Source organism: Arabidopsis lyrata (genome assembly GCF_000004255.2).
Source record: "Arabidopsis lyrata subsp. lyrata unplaced genomic scaffold ARALYscaffold_3, whole genome shotgun sequence".
Taxonomy (NCBI): domain Eukaryota; kingdom Viridiplantae; phylum Streptophyta; class Magnoliopsida; order Brassicales; family Brassicaceae; genus Arabidopsis; species Arabidopsis lyrata.
In genome coordinates this window covers 3,414,655-3,432,479 of record NW_003302553.1, presented here as the reverse complement: position 1 = coordinate 3,432,479, position 17,825 = coordinate 3,414,655, and the positions used below count along the sequence as shown (strand labels likewise).

The 17,825-nt window shown below is 38.8% G+C and overlaps 6 protein-coding genes across 7 annotated transcripts; 1 reads left to right on the top strand and 5 right to left on the bottom strand.

Moving 5' to 3' along the window:
• Positions 1-47: 47 nt before the first annotated feature.
• LOC9320757 (putative BTB/POZ domain-containing protein At3g08660) lies at positions 48-2,690 on the bottom strand. The gene is made up of 4 exons (XM_021031699.1): positions 2,302-2,690; positions 2,128-2,194; positions 950-2,041; positions 48-867 (listed from the first exon to the last, which is right to left on the bottom strand). The coding sequence occupies exons 1-4, from the start codon at positions 2,394-2,396 to the stop codon at positions 280-282; spliced, it is 1,842 nt and encodes a 613-aa protein (XP_020887358.1). The 5' UTR covers positions 2,397-2,690; the 3' UTR covers positions 48-279.
• A 3,386-nt stretch (positions 2,691-6,076) lies between these two features.
• Positions 6,077-9,402, top strand: LOC9318645 (putative zinc transporter At3g08650). 2 transcript variants are annotated; one of them, XM_002884644.2, is made up of 6 exons: positions 6,077-6,311; positions 6,811-7,389; positions 7,644-7,928; positions 8,020-8,148; positions 8,260-8,357; positions 8,448-9,402. In XM_002884644.2, the coding sequence occupies exons 2-6, from the start codon at positions 6,931-6,933 to the stop codon at positions 9,262-9,264; spliced, it is 1,788 nt and encodes a 595-aa protein (XP_002884690.1). In that variant the 5' UTR covers positions 6,077-6,311; positions 6,811-6,930; the 3' UTR covers positions 9,265-9,402. The 2 variants fall into 2 exon arrangements, with proteins under 2 accessions (XP_002884690.1, XP_020887355.1); XM_021031696.1 differs by having other exon boundaries at positions 6,772-7,389.
• Positions 9,403-9,886: 484 nt separating this feature from the next.
• LOC9318644 (protein RETICULATA-RELATED 3, chloroplastic) lies at positions 9,887-11,221 on the bottom strand. The gene has a single exon (XM_021031697.1). The coding sequence runs from the start codon at positions 11,119-11,121 to the stop codon at positions 10,120-10,122; it is 1,002 nt and encodes a 333-aa protein (XP_020887356.1). The 5' UTR covers positions 11,122-11,221; the 3' UTR covers positions 9,887-10,119.
• Positions 11,215-12,292, bottom strand: LOC110229859. The gene is given in 4 exon segments (XM_021030916.1): positions 11,215-11,315; positions 11,318-11,341; positions 11,344-11,488; positions 12,284-12,292. Coding segments are annotated over 4 exon segments (258 nt in total). The 3' UTR covers positions 11,215-11,235.
• Positions 12,192-13,710, bottom strand: LOC9318643 (protein RETICULATA-RELATED 2, chloroplastic). Its single transcript, XM_002882530.2, has one exon. It carries the CDS (start codon positions 13,459-13,461, stop codon positions 12,445-12,447), a length of 1,017 nt encoding a protein of 338 aa, XP_002882576.1. The 5' UTR covers positions 13,462-13,710; the 3' UTR covers positions 12,192-12,444.
• Positions 13,711-13,793: 83 nt separating this feature from the next.
• On the bottom strand, positions 13,794-16,906 carry LOC9318642 (KH domain-containing protein At3g08620). The gene is made up of 7 exons (XM_021031698.1): positions 16,607-16,906; positions 16,426-16,514; positions 15,733-15,884; positions 15,090-15,206; positions 14,896-15,012; positions 14,666-14,809; positions 13,794-14,270 (listed from the first exon to the last, which is right to left on the bottom strand). The coding sequence occupies exons 1-7, from the start codon at positions 16,687-16,689 to the stop codon at positions 14,124-14,126; spliced, it is 849 nt and encodes a 282-aa protein (XP_020887357.1). The 5' UTR covers positions 16,690-16,906; the 3' UTR covers positions 13,794-14,123.
• Between the last annotated feature and the right edge of the window lie 919 nt (positions 16,907-17,825).

Below are 17,825 nucleotides of genomic sequence, written 5' to 3'. Positions count from 1 at the left end.
TAATAATTTTGTTATTTCAGGTGACGTACTATTTCCGGAAACTTATTAAAAAAAAAAACAAATTTACACTAAATAACCGTAACAACGAACAACGCATAAAACATTTTTTTTTACTGTATTGAATCTTTTTTAGACAAAAAAAAAATACTTTTATAAAAAAATTTCTTATCGGGATAATTTTGGACAAAGACGGCTCGGACCCGACCCCATTTATTCCCATGTTTTCCTTGTTTTTATAGGCTGAAAACGAGACCTTCTTTGTTCTTTAATGGGCCTACTTCACACTCCTCCCGGCCCATTATACCTCCCGCTACACATGACTTGTCTCCGTTTAGATAGCAACCCCTTAAACGGTGACGTTTTTATGTAATCCCTTCTACTTGTTTTTCTCTCCGATACCGACCTTGATTTCCGGTTAACCTTTTCCCGGTTTTCTCCGCCGAATATCGCGATCCTTCCGATTCCTTTGGACAATGACGTCAAGAAGGTTCCACTATTACTACCGGACTTCTCCATCATCTCATGTTTCATCAAATTATGTTGTTTCTCTAACTCGCTCACCCTCATTCTCATCCTCGATATCTCCAGCTTCAGCTCTCTGTTTTCTCTCCTCAACGATGCATACGTGTCTCTTGGGGAAACCGCTCGGCTTTGTACTCCAGACGACAAAACCCACGACCCTTCTTCCGAATCTCCGGACAGAGCTTTCTTCAGTCGCAACTGTTCTGTGTAAAGCACTCGAACCACCATATGTACAGGAAGCCGATCGTTTTGTGCCACGTGGTTGCTTGCTTCTTGTGACAGTTTCTTGCAGTCAATGAATTTGCATAGCTTCTTGCATTCTTCTTCTGTCAATAATGGATGAGCCTAACATATATCCATATTTGATTATTAGTTTGAGACGTTTTCAAAACATGAATCCGACTTTTTAAAATTGCTTTTGGTTTACCTTGAGATACATATCAATGGCTCTGTAGATTCCATCGTCTATGATACGTGAGTGTTCGGGTAATGTCTCTATAATGGCCGTGAACTTGAGTAGACTCAGGTATGGATCCGGTGCGATCTCAGCCAAGTAAGCATCCATGATCCGTCCCACTTTCAGCAATGAACTGTGCTGTCCCGTGGAATCCGACTCGTAACCACATTCTTCATCTTCCTCCTCAATCCTCTCAAGAAAGCATGTGAGTATCCTGTGGACAGTATCCACATCGTACATTGAATCTTCGTTTTGGACAGAAGGTATTAGCAGATCGTCGAGAGATACAATCTCTAACTGATGCCCGATTCTACGCTCGAGCTCGAGCCTGCAAGAGATCTCTATATCTATTATAGTTCCGACCTTAAGCATTCCAAAGAGGAAACTGAGAGGAATAGTTGATAAAGAATAAGATCCTTTTTCGTTATTCGGCAAAAGGGTAACCATGGTTTCAATGATTTTCCTCTGCTCCTGGCAGTTTGGATTGATGATACCCTTTAATGATGTTTTAGCGTAATGCACCAGAGAAGCGACGATACTCTCTGACCGCACGCCTAATCTCGCCATCTCAGATACAACTTGGGCGTAGTAATCAATACCAAGAGCAGAGAGTTCTTCAGTCCACAACTCAAGACAATCTCTCCCCTTGAGCTCCTCTGATAAACATGATACTAACTGGTTTCTGCAAGCATTCATGGTGATGGCCTCCATGCACCGGTCAGGAATTTCATATGTTTCAGCAATCTCTTGCGTCTGGCAGGAACAAAGTACTAGGACAGATTCATGGAAACTGCGAAAAACGATCTGGTCGAGGTAATTCTCTGCTCGAAAGATCAAGTTCATTTCTTTATAGTCCTCAGTCATCTCGAGATAACCAGCAGCGCAACGAAGAGCTACCACGTTGGAGGCAGTGATCTCAAAATTAATGCCGTAGCAAAATTTCATGGCGAGTTCAAACGACGGAGGTCCACCAGGGAAATCTCTGAGCTCAATCATAGATGAAGAGTCCTTAAGATCTCTCACCATCTTCCTCATCTTTCCACTCCTAGCTACTAACGGAAACTGCAATGTTTAAATCTTCTCTGATGCGTTTGATCTAAAAACACTAAAGAAAAAGGAATTTCATCGAACAAGCTGTGTGCGCTAACCTTGTGAAGCAGAAATGATTCTCCATCGACAACAACAATGATGTCACCCGCAACATCAGAGAATATGCTGCAATTGTCATAGAACCAAAGCTCAAATCATTACATTCATATTAACACGTGAATACAGTTAAAGCTAAACAGATATTATTACAAAACTGGAGAGAGAAGACAGACCGAGTGGAGAAAGTTGGAGGAACAGGGGAGCGACTGTTACTAGGAGGAGAGGAAGAAGAAAGAGACAGAGGGCTGTCTGACATACTAGTACCCATCGTGAATCTCTATCTAACTCACCAGATCCCCGGGAGAATCGATAGTACAGAGAATAGAGTTTTGGGATTCACAGACCTGTCTCTCTGCTTTTGCTTTGTGTGCAGACAAAGACGCTAACGCATTCTTGAGAAGAAAGAAAGTAGCGGAGAAAAAAGATTCTCGAGTGCTCAAGAGGACAAGCTTTATATAAAAAGCATTACGGCGGTAATAGTTTTTGCCCTTTTATTTTTGTCATCTTTGGTTTTGAATAACTATTTACTTTCCTAAATCGGATGTAAAAAATAAACTAATTGATTCAATTTCCTAATGAACCGATTAAAACTACTATTGTTTTAAGGAAACGTGAATATCTATGTTACTTTATTTATTGTCAACTAGATTTTAACCCGCGGTACACCACGGGGCTATATTTTCTTAAAAAAATCAAAATGTAATTTGTTTGATAGATTATTTTGATTGTTAATTTTAGGATTTCACCCGTGGTATACTATCTTTTATAAATATCAACCCAAACCCGTCCCATCATATTACCCGTCCCGTGAAATGGTTCCCATAAGATATATATACATATATATTAAATTTGTATAGAGTTGAAATAATATTAATATTACAAACTTTTTATATAATTTAAATATTATAAATATTTTTAAAAATATGCAATATATATTTTTTGTTATTGAATAAGAGGATATTATGTGTAAGAAATGTAGAAAATAAGAGTTTAATATTTTTATTATGGAGTCGCAAGAAAAATCTTTTATTCTATACATGTTATTCGTTTATTAATAATAAAAGAAAACAAATCCTTTAAATTAGATATTAACTAAAATAAACGCACCATAATTACTTACTAACAACCAATAAATTTCACCAGGTAACAACCAATAAATTCTAAACGCAGTAATTAAAGAATGAGATATTAAAAAAAAAATATCAAATAAGATATAAGAATCTTAAAATAATTGAATATCTAAATAATTTAATTGTTAGCGTCGATTTTAATGCCTTCATTAATGTGGATTTTTTTTTTTAGAGAGAAATATTTCCTAAAGATTATCACATTAATGACTCAGAAAATTAAGGAAGATATGAATTTATGATTCTCGAAATCGTGTTGGTAATATCTTTAATTAATATTTTTCAAATTTAAATAATTAATGCCAATGGCATTCATCCGTAAATACATTCCAACTCCAGGATTTATTTGCTAAAAGTCATCCAAAAATGTATATATAGATTACTCAATTTGTTTGTTGGACAATCGTAAGAAATCACAAATCTCTCATCACTCTATAAATATCGAATTTCTAGCTATAAAATCAAAATTTTTGTTTGTCCTCAAACTTTTCAAAAACTTTTTTTAATGGAAGATCTGTAAATCGGAGAAATGGGATTCGAAATTTCTTTGTTTGTACCGAAAGGCTGTTATGTGTTACAATTTATTGGAGCGAGTTCATCCTGGTCGGAACTCATTTAAACCGGCACAAATTATTGGAGCGAGTTCATCCTGGTCGGAACTCATTTAAACCGGCGGACCTATGTCAAACTACATATTGGTCGGACACTCGGACTTTTTGAACTAAGTGCTCAGCCAGACCGGACCGTCCCGTTTCACATGGTAGTCTTAATGCATTTTCAACTACATCCAAAATCATGACACATAATGATTAAGGGCACGTGAGAAAAGGAAAGAGGATGTGGCACGGAACTCCATAAAGACTCCACTATTGTTGCATCTTGGGAACGTACACATTCCCTTCACTGCATCTCCATTTATATCACAATAATTTTAAAGCAACAACACGTTAAACCATATTCCATCTGTTCTTGAAAATTTGATGTTTTAGAGTTTACACATATATTAAGAAACAATCATGATTTAATCATTTAATAATTTTTTCTTTTTATTAAATATTTTTAATAATGTATGAACCAGTAGTAATCTAAAACAGTTAATTATTTGTAATCATTACGCCTTGAAATCTACGATTTGTTAATATCAATTAATAAAAAATAAAATAAAAAGCTAGAAAATCAATCTTTGTGGAACAAACCTAAAACACTAGAACATCAAACTTTCAGAAACGGAGGGAGTAAATAACAGTACTAAAACTAGGCATGGGCGTTCGGATATTCGGATCGGGTTCGGGTCGGGTTTTTCGGGTTCGGGTTATTTGGATTTAGAAAACTAAGACCCGTTCGGCTATTTTAAAGCTTCGGGTTCGGGTCGGGTTCGGATCGGATATTTCGGATTCGGATTCGGGTTTACCCGAAGTATCCAAATATTAGAAATTTTGTCTCCGATTCTATGCAAAGTATTGAAAAATACTCAAAAAATCTATAAAATTCAAGCATTTTATACCCGAATCTAGCCCAAAGTAGCTAAAACACCCGGAGATATCTTAACATCCGAATAATTTAGGCACTTAGGTTATTACAATTATAAATATTACTAATAAAATATAACTATGTACTTATATTTTGGGTATGTTCTGGTACTTGTTCGGATTGGGGTTCGGATCGGGTTCGGATTCGGGTTTTCGGGTTGTAAAGTTTAGAACCTGTTCGGGTATTTTAAAACTTTGGGTTCGGGTTCGGGTCGGGTTTTTCGGATCGGGTTCGGTTCGGTTTTTCGGGTTCGGATATTATGCCCAGACCTAACTAAAACACTATACATACTTTGGTGGAAGTTTGTCCAAACTTGTTCAAGCAGGACTTATAATTCGATGTCGATGTTAAAATAAAATGGATAGAGAACTGAGAAATGAAGTCGATGTCCTATGAAAACCCACCAAATTAAAGAGGAACAAACAAATAGCAAAAGGACAAAGTTAAAGGATATACTTTTGGGAGAGATCTCTCAAGTTTTCTTTAATGCGCATCGCTGTGTTTGTTTTGGTATGTTCTTATTGTAGCTTCTCTTGCTTTTCATTCATATATACATGTTCATTAGCCAAGGTTGATGTGTAGTTTTCTGTACCACAAAATTATAATATTATACAAAGAGTATAGTAAGTCATTTATCAAGTTGTCTGGACATAGGATCGGTGCCACATATCGTTGGTATAACCATCGCTATAGCTTCTGATTGATATTTCTTGATCAATTTGGGGGTATGCTTTATGAATTTATCTCTATTGTTTTCTTATAAATTGATGTGTTTTGACCCAAAAAAGAAGAAGCATTGTTGATGTGTCTAAAGATATTGTGTTCGTAGTTCAGCACATTGGATTTTTAATCACAACAGCCAACAAATATTTCGAACTCATAATATCAACTAAGTATAAACAACATGTTTTCTAGCATGTTAATTCTTGCAGCTTGAGTGTCGAACTGCCGACTACTTGCATCCATGTAATGAAATAATCAGTCACACTTCTCATCCACTCCAAAGTCTCCAATAAACCAGCTTTTGTTAAGAAGATAAATAAAACTCTCTTTTTCTGTATTAATTATTATTTTTTTGACATCTATTAAATTGTATTTGTAACACAAATAAGAACAAAAAAAAAGAACCCACGATGAACTTATCGAATGTGTCCTAAATAACTGATACGGTGCCATGAATCTAACATTATGGACGTCAATTTCATAATTTCACCTTATTCTGACTTCTTTGGGGAGATTAGCAAACTCGAGGGTCTTTATCACATATATTCTAGTAGTGAGTTTTTTTATTTTATTTTTTTAAATGTAAAAGTAAATGTCAGAGGATATTCCTTTGATAAAATTTGGCTTCCATGATTTATCCCAAAGTCTCCTAAACGAGAAGGGATCCGGTCGTCGCAGTAGGGTTCTTTTTTTTTTTTTCAAAATTTGTCATCACATCTCCTTAAATTCTTCTTCATTCGCCTGGAATTTTGTTCATGTACATCCGATCCAACATTTTTCGTGCTCCGATTATTACTGTGCTGGTAAGTTCTGCGATCCCGTTTTTTGTTCTAGCATTAATCTGGCTTCCTGGTTTAAATACATGGATTGGATTGTCTAAAATGTGTAGAATGGTAGATCAAATCGTAAATTTCTGAAATTGAGTTCGCTAATTGTAACCTGGTAATCGAATTGCAAGAAATCCGAGTTTTTTTTTTTGTTTCCAATTGAAAAAAGAATAGAACGATTATGTACGAACTATGTGTTATATTGCGAAGATTGTTGCTTTGTAGTTCTGGGTTTCCTTATGTTTCGTTTGGGTGATGAAATTATTGTTTTTCCTCTGCAAATGCGTTTATAAAGATATTTGGATCAATCTACTGCGCAGGGAACATAATCCTGTACGCTTTTGTCTGTTAACATCGATGAGTTTGAATTCCGTTGTTTTGATCTATTAAACGGGTGATGCGCTAACAAGTGCACTTAAAATTTTCTTCTTTGCAGTTACTGAGTTGAAATTTGTTCTTGTGATCTGTTAAACAGGAAACAGTTACCTCCCCTTGATGCTGTTTTGATTCTAATAAGCCTCAGAGGTTATTTAGTGAGCGTTTTCTCTAATCCCTTGTAAGGAGAAAACTTGCTTGAAGATCGTTCAGCATCAAAATGATGCATTCAAGCTGCAAACGACTTCTGCTGCTTCTATTCTTATTTGTCGTTGTATTCATTCGGAACACTGATGCAAATTCTCAGTGGGAGATTTCACATAAAGTTAGAGCTTCTCCCCATGAAAACATGGGACGAAATGTTATTGACGGAAGTGGTGTAGAAAAAACCTTACATGACATTGGAATGGGTGAAAAGAGAGGCACTCACAACAAAGTTTCAGTTTCAACAGTTGCATTGTTCACCTTGGCTATGGCTGCTGCCACTGGGTTAGGTGCTCTGCCCTTCTTCTTTGTTGAGCTTGATCCTCAGTGGGCTGGAATCTGCAATGGTATGGCGGCTGGTGTGATGTTGGCCGCTAGCTTTGATCTTGTTAAGGAAGGGCAGGAGCATGGCTCTGGAAACTGGGTTGTTACTGGGATCCTAGCCGGTGCTTTGTTCATCTGGCTCTGTAAGCAGGTAAGCAACTGAATGTTCTGCTGTCAATCACCTAGTTACTTATTTGCATAGTATTTTGAATTTAAATCTCATGTGTTGACAGTTGACAGAAACCTATTTTTATGTTGTATACTCTTATCATCTGCAGAGTTGTCGAATATCATACTTTTTAGACACAGCATGCCGAGAAAATCTTGCCTTTTCACTAGTTTTAGAGTTGCATGAAATTTTAGAATTGAAAATTCAATTATTAATTAACCCTGTATTTTGGACAGATTCTTGAACAATATGGTGAAGTTAGTATGCTGGATATTAAAGGTGCAGATGCAACTAAAGTTGTTCTCGTCATAGGAATTATGACACTTCATTCTTTCGGGGAAGGATCAGGGGTTGGTGTATCGTTCGCTGGTTCAAAGGGTTTTAGTCAAGGGCTTCTGGTCACTTTGGCTATAGCTGTTCATAACATTCCAGAAGGGTTGGCTGTTAGCATGGTGCTGGCATCAAGGGGTGTCTCTCCACAAAATGCCATGCTCTGGAGTATAATAACATCCTTACCTCAGGTAATCATATGATGTTCTGTGATCAGATTTCTTTGTTTGCATAACACGATACTGATTCTTCTTTTCTTTTCTTTTTTGCATTCTTTACCAGCCTCTCGTCGCTGTGCCAGCTTTTTTATGCGCTGATGCGTTCAGCAAGTTTTTGCCTTTTTGCACTGGATTCGCTGCCGGATGCATGATTTGGATGGTTATTGCTGAAGTGCTTCCTGATGCATTTAAGGTGAATTGCATGTGGCGGTTTATGAAATCAATGTTAAATGTTTGTATTTGAGAAAGATGCGGATTTCACTTAGTATACTGAATTAAATTATGTTCATTGTAACCACAACAGGAAGCGTCTCCGTCGCAAGTGGCATCTGCAGCCACAATATCAGTAGCATCCATGGAAGCTCTTAGCACTCTTTTCGAGAGTTTCACACATGATTACAAGTAAAACTACGGAGTTCTAGTAAAATTTATAAGCTGCTCCATTTATTGGTTCTTAAATTTAACTAAGGCTTCATTTTCTTCAATCTGCAGCTCAGAGGATGCTTCTGGCTTCTTCATTTCACTCCTCTTTGGTCTGGGTCCATTGCTTGGGGGAGTATTTCTGGTTGCATCGGCAGTGACCTTCCGTCTCCAGCACGCCCTTCTCATGGGAGTAGCCTCAGGCATTGCTTTTGTCCTTGGTCTCTGGCGCCCGCTTCAACTGCTGCTATCCGCAAAAATGGGGTTTATCCCTCTGGTTAGTCTACTTGCAGTTGGAGCCGGGCTGAGCTATTTCACTAGCTCGACAATCCTGAATGTAACCTGTCGGAAAAAGTCCCGGGCTGGCAGTTTAATAAACCCAGTAACCAATTTTCCAACCAGTGTGATAACACTCCAATCATTATTAGCGTGTGGAGCGGTTGGGTTCCATGCACTAGCGGAGGGGCTTGCTCTTGGTGTGGCTGCTCCAAATGCTTATGGACTTGGCCGACACATGGTACTCCCGGTTTCCCTACACGGGCTCCCAAGAGGGACAGCGGTTGCTAGCTGTGTCTTTGGGGCCACTGACAGTTGGCACGCAGCTCTTGCAGCAGCAGCTTTGATAGGATTTGTGGGACCCATATCGGCGATAGGATCCATATTAGCCGGGATAGATTACAGCGGACTGGACCACGTGATGGTTGTAGCGTGCGGTGGATTACTACCCAGCTTCTGGCAGGTAATTAAGAGAGCGGTGAGGTTAGAGAGAAGGAAAGGCAGTGTGGGGATGGTGCTGGGACTAGTGTGTGCTGTTGTGTGTCTGACTTTCACAAGACTCGTGTGCTTGCACACACCCTACTGCAATTCTGCACCTGAGGCTGTTAGATGATGGCTCCTTGTGAACTCACACACACTCTCTTATTCCATGTTGTAAGATATGTATACTTCATACCCTGACTTAACTCGTGTCTATACAAACTTGTCGGATGATTGGGTGAATGGAAAAGAGGATGTCTTGTACTCTTAATTTGGATATATGTTTGGGTACAGATCAAGTAGATGGGGCTTTATCTAGCTCTAATCTACTGGAATCTAAAAACAAAACAACACTTTTTTGTTTTGCCAATCAACAAAACAACACTTTTGACAAGAGCTTTCTTATTTTGTTTTATTTATGTAATCAGGGGGACGAATTACTGAAAAATGCGAATACAGTAGGAAAGTTATTGTGGTATATATATCTTGCAAAAAGTTAATTTGTTTGCATATAGTTTTCGTTTCTTGACACGCATCAGCCATCACCATCTGTCCCATTAGACAATAAACCCATTATTAATTAGCACCTACATAATGATAGAGCATCATTAGCTACGTAATCCATTAAAACTGATCAATTCTTGTGTTTATTTTGTCCTGTAATTTGTCTACCAACAACCACAAGCGTCACCAACCTCATTTGCTTTTCTATCAGTTTTCAATAAACAATAAACAGAGAGCTTTCTCTTACTGTCTCACATAACAGAATGAAGTCTTTATTTGTATTTTATAACCTTTTTATTGAGTTTGTATTCATAGTAGAAAAAGAAAACAGTAAAACTTGGCCTAATGATGACATCCCAATATTAGGATGGAACCTAAGAAGGGATTCATCTTATTTATTCCAACACAAATGGTTTCAACTCAAGAAGCCTATGAACTGGCGAAAGCACACGGGAACAAAAACCTTGAAAGACTAAGATGAGATTCAATCATCCTTCTCTTTCTCTGAAATCTCTGTCTTCTCCTCAACCGACTGTGATCCTGTCAGCCTCGCCAACATAACAAACGACATTCCTCCCGCAACATTATTCGCACACCTCAAAACCACTACACCGGTCTTAAACACCAAAGGCGGTAACACCTTTGCCAGCAAGAACTCAATCCCATTCAACGTTTGGTACCTCACATTCGCGCTCACTCCCATATGCGTAGCCCAAGTTAAGGAATTAAGCACAGTCGGTGGCGGTTTGTTTGGCGTTTCAAAGTCCGGGTCCATCTTCTTCCTCAGCATGATCAACCCATTAGAGATGGCAGTACCTACAAGACCTGCAGCTAATCCTACACTGGCAAAAACCATTCCTTTGTACACAAGAGTCCCAAAACGATTCATAACGGTGAAGCTACCCTGTTCAAACATATGGCTTGATGGACAGTTTCTAAAGATTCCAGGCAAGGTCTGAGAGGAGCCAAGAGTTGCTGCAGTAGGAGCTAACAGGTACATGAGTACGAAATTGAGAATCGAACCTACAACGAGTGTCGAGAAGACGAAATCGAGCTCGTTCAATCCGAAATTCGGGCGTGAAGCCATGTCACCGAGAACACAAGCGCTAAGTCCAACAATCTCTTCCATTAGTACCTTAAAAGGGAATTGAGGATCAGCTGCAACTCGTGATCTCCATCCTTGGATGAATAACCCTATTGGCCCCCATGGAGATGATTCTTCTCCTGCTTCACCGCCTGAACCTCCTCCTCCCCCGCTTCCACTTCCACCGCCGTGATTACCGATGCTTCCACCACCACCACCTCCGGCGCAAGGTTTCGGGAGATGTGGAGAAGAGAAATTGGTGTGGAGTGAACAAACTGATCCATTTCGCGGAAACGAGATTCTAGTCGTTGGATCGCGTGAGAGATTGATCACTCTAGGTAATCGTACACTGCTCTGATCCGATTTCGCCGATAGTTGAAGCTTCGCCGCCATAGCCGCCATCTTTATCGACAAGTATGGCCGTGAATGGACGAAAGATCGGTGATCCTCTCCGAGAATCGAAATTGGCTTCCTTTTAGAATTTTTAGGACGGAACCTGATCTACGCCTTAAAACCCTAGTTTTCTACAACAATCAAAATCAATCGGCCCATTTCCCACGTGCGAACCTTAAGCTGTTTATGAGCTCCCACGTGCCATAACACTCAACTACTTCACCAACTAAGCAAGCATGTTGGGCTGACCCACCACCATTGTTGATTTTTCTTTTATAGGATTCACTTTTAATTTCGGACAAAAGCATTGAACTTTCAATGTCTTTCTTTTTGATGAAAGAAAGACACAACTTTGTTCGCCAAATTGGAAAGCTTTCTACATATGTATATATTATTATACCACAAGTTCAACACATGAATAAATCTAAAGAATGTATCTTAATGGTTTGCAATGCATCAACCATCTAAGACCGCTATTTTTTCTTCTTTTTTTATGAAGATTTTACTGTTATGACCGCTATTTTACATTCTTTCTTTTGTATTTAACATTATCCTCTTTTTCCCTGTGTGAGAAGCTGATAAGCTTTTCTTGGTGCTTAGCTTAACTAGTGTGGATCTGAGGCCAAGAAGAAGAAGCAAGAGCAGACGTCACCAACACTACTAGGTCAGTTATGCACACATACTTTTATCGGTAATTCGGTATGTCATGCTCTCTAAGCGTCCTGTTTTTGGGTTTTTCATTGCATTTGAATTGAATGGGGGAAACACTACAGCTTGGCCCGGGACTGTTTTCTCTCAAGTTTAGCAAAGCGAGCTCTCGCAACTGCTGCCTCTTATGTGATTCTGTGAATCAGCCTGCCAAAAGAATACTAAGCAATTTTAATGTTCTGCAAGCGACTTAGCCTGCCATCGAGCTCTATCTGTTCATGCCTTCTGATGAAGGTTTTGACTCATGGGATGTTCTGATTACTTCTTCTTCCGTTGCTTTTAAATTTCTTCTTTGTTACTATGTTCGACTCCTAGTTGCTTTGGGAGTTTTAGATAGATCTCTTGTCAGAATAAAGTTTACATGCCCGATACATAAAATCATTCAATCTTCATTTGTGATTAATAATTATTGAATTTATCTTGTTGGTTATGTTGATACAGAAAACAACAAACTTGTCCCTACCAATGGCATAGAAGTATTAGGATGGGACACACACCAGAACAAATGTCTTTTGCTTTTGTAAGAACGTGTAAAAGGTTTCAACTCAAGAAGTGATGCCTCTTGTGCCTTCTACCTATGAACAACAAAAACAACATAAGAACAAAAAAAACTCTATAAGATATTCAATCCTCTTTCTCCTTCTCTGATATCTCTGACATCTCTATCTTCTTCTCCTCCTCCACCGACTGTGATCCAGTCATCCTCGCCAATATAACAAACGACATTCCTCCCAAAACATTGTTCACAACCCTCAAAACTATCACACTTGTCTTAAACACCAATGGCGGCAACGACTTTTCCAGCAAGAACTCAGCCCCATTCAACGTTTGGTACCTCACATTGGCGCTCACTCCCATATGTGTAGCCCAAGTTAAAGAATTCAGCAGCGTAGGTGGTGGTTTGTTCGGCGTTTCGAAGCTCGGATCCATCTTCTTTCTCAGCATGATCAACCCGTTCGAGATAGCGGTTCCAACAAGACCTGCAGCCAACCCCACGGTCGCAAAAACCATTCCTTTGTACACAAGAGTCCCAAAACGGTTCATAATAGTGAAGCTACCCTGTTCAAACATATGGCTCGACGGACAGCTTCTAAAGATTCCAGGCAATAAATTGGAGGATCCATGAGATACTGCAGAGGGAGCTAAGAGGTACATGAGTGTGAAATTGAGAATCGAACCTACAACAAGAGTGGAGAAGACGAAATCTAGCTCGTTCAATCCGAAATTAGGGCGTGAAGCCATGTCGCCAAGTACATTGGCGCTAACGCCAACAAGCTCTTCCATTAGTACCTTGAAAGGGAACTGAGGATCTGCTGCAACTCGTGATCGCCATCCTTGTATGAATATTCCTATTGGTCCCCATGAAGACGATCCTTCTTCTTCTGAACCTCCATAACCACCTCCTCCGCTTCCACTTCCACCGCCGTGATTACCGATGCTTCCACCACCATCACCACCTCCGGCGCATGGAACCCCGAGATGTGTAGAAGAGAAGTTAGTGTGGAGTGAAGAAACAGAATCATTTCGTGGAAACGAGACTCTAGTGGTTGGATAGCGGGAGAGGTTGATCACTCTCGGCAATCGCACATTGCTCTGATCTGATTTCGCCGATAAATGAAGCTTCGCCGCCATAGCCGCCATCTTCGTACCCTATGATCTGTGATGAGTGAGAGATCTGAAATCTGAGATCTGAGATATTTTAGACGGAAATGGAATCAATCACAGAGCCACTGGTGAAAAGTTGGGAACCTCGTCCAAATTTAAAAAGGAACCCTTTTTTGGTTTTCTTACAAAACAACAATAAAAAATCGATCGGGCCCATTTCCCACCTGTGAAACCTAAAGCTGTGTCTGAGCCCCACGTGTCACCACAGTCAACCACTTCACCAACCACCTCGGCCCATATTTCATAACACAATTTGCTGCCTAAAACCGGAAAATTACAATTTAGTTTTTGCTTGTGAAATTATGATGTCAACGGAAGCAAAATCATAAACTCCATTGGTGTATCTATCCCCATATACACGTAACTAGATCTTCAATCCAAAGTCAAGAATACAACTACTTCAACACATGAATAAATCCAAATTATCTATCTTTAATGGTTTACAAATGTATCAACCCCCTGTTAAGGAGGAAAACATGAGAAACTGTTGGGCTTCTCTTGGTGCTGTGTTTAGGCATCAGTGTGTGGATCAGAGGGTAAGCAGAAGAACCAAGAGCAGACGCAACCAACACCACTAGGCCAGTTATACACATATACACATATATATATATTTTTTTTATCTAGGATCTCTCATGCTCTTAGCGCCCTGTTTTTGGCCGTTTCATTGCATTTGAATTGAAAGGAGAGACACTACCGCTCGGCCCTGGACTGTTTTCTCTCAAGTTTGAATTCAGTAACGCGAGCTCTCGCAACTGCTGCCTCTTGATGTAATCATGTGACTCATCCTGCGAAAAAGAATACAAAGCTGATTATGTGGGTAACAACATTAAGTTATCTGATAGTTCAGGAGAAAAGTCTCTTGACTCTCGACCAATGCCCAAACCAAGATCCTAAACCAATCCAGAATTCCCAAATGAATTCTCCTCGTTCTCCTTTGAAACCTTCAGCTCTCAACCAACTGGCCTAAGGTCTGTTACCACTAAAGCACCAACCACCAGCTGCCTTGTTACTACAGACTAACCCAAAACTGAGACTCCTATACTACGGAACTCCCACCTTGCCTAACTAAGACTTAAAACATGCATTTACAAAAAGAAAGCATTGATGAACTTGTTGCCAAACTTCAAAGCAATGTGGCTCTCAGAAATCAAATGAGAAGAAGTATGTTAAAAACACGCACCACGGGCTTGACCAACTCCTCAATAATTTCTTGGGCCTGCCGCAGCTTTATATCCACAATATCAATTGGAAGATCAGCCTCAATGAGGATATGCAGCTGCTCATTGAGATGCTCATAGCCAGGCTTCCCTTTCAGTTTCTCTTCCTAGCAACAAACATATCAAAGCAAATATGAACAAACTTTAGTAAAAAGATGGTTGGGAAACAGAATAAAATGTAGGTATGCCTTACTTTGTCAGGATCCTTAATTGATCCTTTCCCTCTAATATACACACGGCAACCCGTAGTTGCTTCCACACGCTTCAACGAATTCCCTCTAGGACCCAGAAGCCTTCCAACAAAATTGAACTAACAACCAAAAGCAGAAGAATGGTTAATTCACTTGAATTTCATTGTCTCAAAGAAAACAATACAACGAAACTTACATCCGGATAGGTATCAACTGGAAGATCTAAACGCAAGATACGCTTCACTGGGTATGAACTTGGGCTAGCAGGCGCACCTTGCCACTCCATTGCCATTCCATGAGGACCACCTATTCTCTACAAGAATAAAAAAGGTTACAATTTTATTACAGTTCTGAACTTCTGAAATGAGTAAATGGAATTGAAACATCATCTATAGATTAAGGGTTTACAGGGTCTCTCTACAAGAGATAAAAAAAGGTTCAAGTTGGAGCTCCAGAGGGATTTTCTATGAAGAATAACCTAGACAGTCGAGACTAACTATTACGTATCGGGCATACAAAGACCGTAACTTCTAACTCTTGAACGTGCCACTATCTATAGGCTACAGATGGCACCACATATTCAAAGAAGGAGATGGAGAGCTAACTCATACCTTATATTCCTTGCAGTAGGAATATTAGGCTGCTCCAATAAAAGAATACATGAGCCATCCATACATATTTCATGTTGCAAGTGGGTTTCAACCACAATATTCTGTTAAGAAACTTTCTATGTTCTATTAAGATAATCGGGGATGAAAAGGAAGCTTCTTCAACAAACACATAAAGAAAAGTTCTAACAAAACACAGTTTGTAAGATAATTAGGAAGAAAAATGGCTACCTCTGGTGGAAGACCATTCCAACCACCTAATCCAGCACCGGGAGCATTAGACATTAGATTTGGTGAAGCCATTGGACTAGGACTTCGATGCCGCAACCTATCAAAATCGGTAAACCCTTGGTTTGGCAACATTCCGGTGATCCGAAAAATTTCTGCACAACAAAAAGAAAACAAAGGAGAGATTTTCATGAAACCAATCAATAAAGAGTCAGAAAGACAGAAGAACATATACTTCAGCATTTAGAAAATTAATTAAAGTATTAAACAGAGATCATATGATCAACTGGGACTGTATCTATGTAGCAGTCAGCTTGATTTTCTTGAAATACATATTCAGCCATGGTTCTTAAATTTGATCTTTAACTTTTACATAACACTTGAATCTAGTTAACAAATCTGGAAGCTTTACCACCAAAACAATATAAGCTATTAAAGCAAAGCCACAAAAAAAACCCAACCAATCTTCATTAACTGAGCTAACAAGACTCGAAAGCATCAAGAGCATGAACAATCAAGAGCTAATAAAGTAGTGTGAGATTAAATATGACTAATATGAGCAAAGATCCAATTATGTGATTCAGACAAGGAGTATTAGGACAAGTAATCAAAGAGAGAAATGCTGCATAATCAAGATAAATAAACAGGAAACAAAAAAATCCAGATCTAAGAAGGAAGAAATGAGAAGAGTGAGACCTTGATTTAAAAGTCGGCTACATATAGGTAAGACTTGCATGAAAGGTCCAAGCTTTTGATGCTCTGCTAACAATTGAGATAAGTATTGACTGCAGAAGACGAGCGAAAAACAAAGAGATAAGAGATTTCACCAAAGAAGCAATACGAGAGAGAGAGAGAAGAGAAGTCGAAAGAGAAACACCTGTCAACATCGGAGGAAGTGGTTCTAATCTGGGGAGAAGCGGCTCGAGAAGGTGAGAAGTTATAATTATACAGACCAGACATGGTGGTTTGTGTTTTGCAGCTATCAGATATGAAAAGGAAAAAAAAAAAAAAGAAGAAGAAGAGATTTTGGCGGATAGGGAGTGAGGAGAAGGAAGGGTGTTGTTGTTGCCGAGGAAGAAAAGGAACAACTAAACAGAGTCGTCACAGCAGCATTCGACTAAAGGAGGGTTTTTTCTTGTGTGTATATAAATAAGAGAACAGGAAACAAAATGAACATAAAAAGAGAAACTTACCGAAGACTATCGTCGGATTTTGTCAAAACAACTTTTGTGAATTATTAACTTAACCATCATTGTCATTCTATCTTATCAGTTACTGTATCATTTTATCTTATCAGTTAAAGTCTTTAGTAGAATGCTAGTCAGCCCCGGCTCTAACAATCGAGAAGCCTTAGGGCGACTTACAAAAAGGGCCTTTTCAAGCATGCTAAAAACAAAAACCATTTCATATAATCATGTCTTAAGCTCCATGTCTTCATCTACCACATTCCTTTATATTGCATCATATCTCATGCATCCTTCTTCCGTTGGATCTAAAACAACAAAACAAAACACAATAGTTATTTCGGAATAAAGAAACGATTTTGACGAGCTCTAGTCGACGCAAACTCATGAATGACAGTTTCAAAGTCTATGCTTTCTAACAAACTTTTTTCAATGCATAGAATAGCTAGACCATTCAACCTTTGTTAAGACATAGAGGACCTCATATAATTTTTTAATAACTTCAATTTTGAGAAGCTTCTCTCGGCCGAAGCTACCGTCACGGGTGTTGTTAATAGGATTCGATAAGCAATTGAAACATTCGGATAACAACCTACATTTTCTACAAACTCAAGCACTTCACTAGGTGTCATTGACACTTGGGATAAACACATTTGCAAAACTTTTAATTCTGAAAAAAAATCATTAAAATCAACATCCGAGACATTATCATGAGAAAATGTTTTGTGAAAATTAATGCAATGCTCTTTTAATTCACTTTCATCAAGTGATTTTAATTTCAATGAATCAAACAAAAATCCAAATACACTTTTAAAAGTCATCATTTGTTCAAATCTATTCTTTACCGAAGAAATTGCCATATCCACAACAACAAGAAAATAATTGACTCTAAAATCATCTTCGACCGATAAT

Coding starts and splice junctions, on each gene's coding strand:
- LOC9320757 (XM_021031699.1), bottom strand. CDS start 2,396: ATGGGTACTAGTATGTCAGACAGCCCTCTGTCTCTTTCTTCTTCCTCT. Junction 2,042..2,127: donor AATCATTTCTGCTTCACAAG/GTTAGCGCACAC, acceptor TAAACATTGCAG/TTTCCGTTAGTAGCTAGGAG. Junction 868..949: donor CCATTGATATGTATCTCAAG/GTAAACCAAAAG, acceptor GATATATGTTAG/GCTCATCCATTATTGACAGA.
- LOC9318645 (XM_002884644.2), top strand. CDS start 6,931: ATGATGCATTCAAGCTGCAAACGACTTCTGCTGCTTCTATTCTTATTT. Junction 7,390..7,643: donor TCATCTGGCTCTGTAAGCAG/GTAAGCAACTGA, acceptor TATTTTGGACAG/ATTCTTGAACAATATGGTGA. Junction 7,929..8,019: donor TAATAACATCCTTACCTCAG/GTAATCATATGA, acceptor ATTCTTTACCAG/CCTCTCGTCGCTGTGCCAGC.
- LOC9318644 (XM_021031697.1), bottom strand. CDS start 11,121: ATGGCGGCTATGGCGGCGAAGCTTCAACTATCGGCGAAATCGGATCAG.
- LOC9318643 (XM_002882530.2), bottom strand. CDS start 13,461: ATGGCGGCTATGGCGGCGAAGCTTCATTTATCGGCGAAATCAGATCAG.
- LOC9318642 (XM_021031698.1), bottom strand. CDS start 16,689: ATGTCTGGTCTGTATAATTATAACTTCTCACCTTCTCGAGCCGCTTCT. Junction 15,207..15,732: donor GGAATGGTCTTCCACCAGAG/GTAGCCATTTTT, acceptor TTATTCTTGTAG/AGAATAGGTGGTCCTCATGG. Junction 14,271..14,665: donor AGGAGTTGGTCAAGCCCGTG/GTGCGTGTTTTT, acceptor TCTTTTTCGCAG/GATGAGTCACATGATTACAT.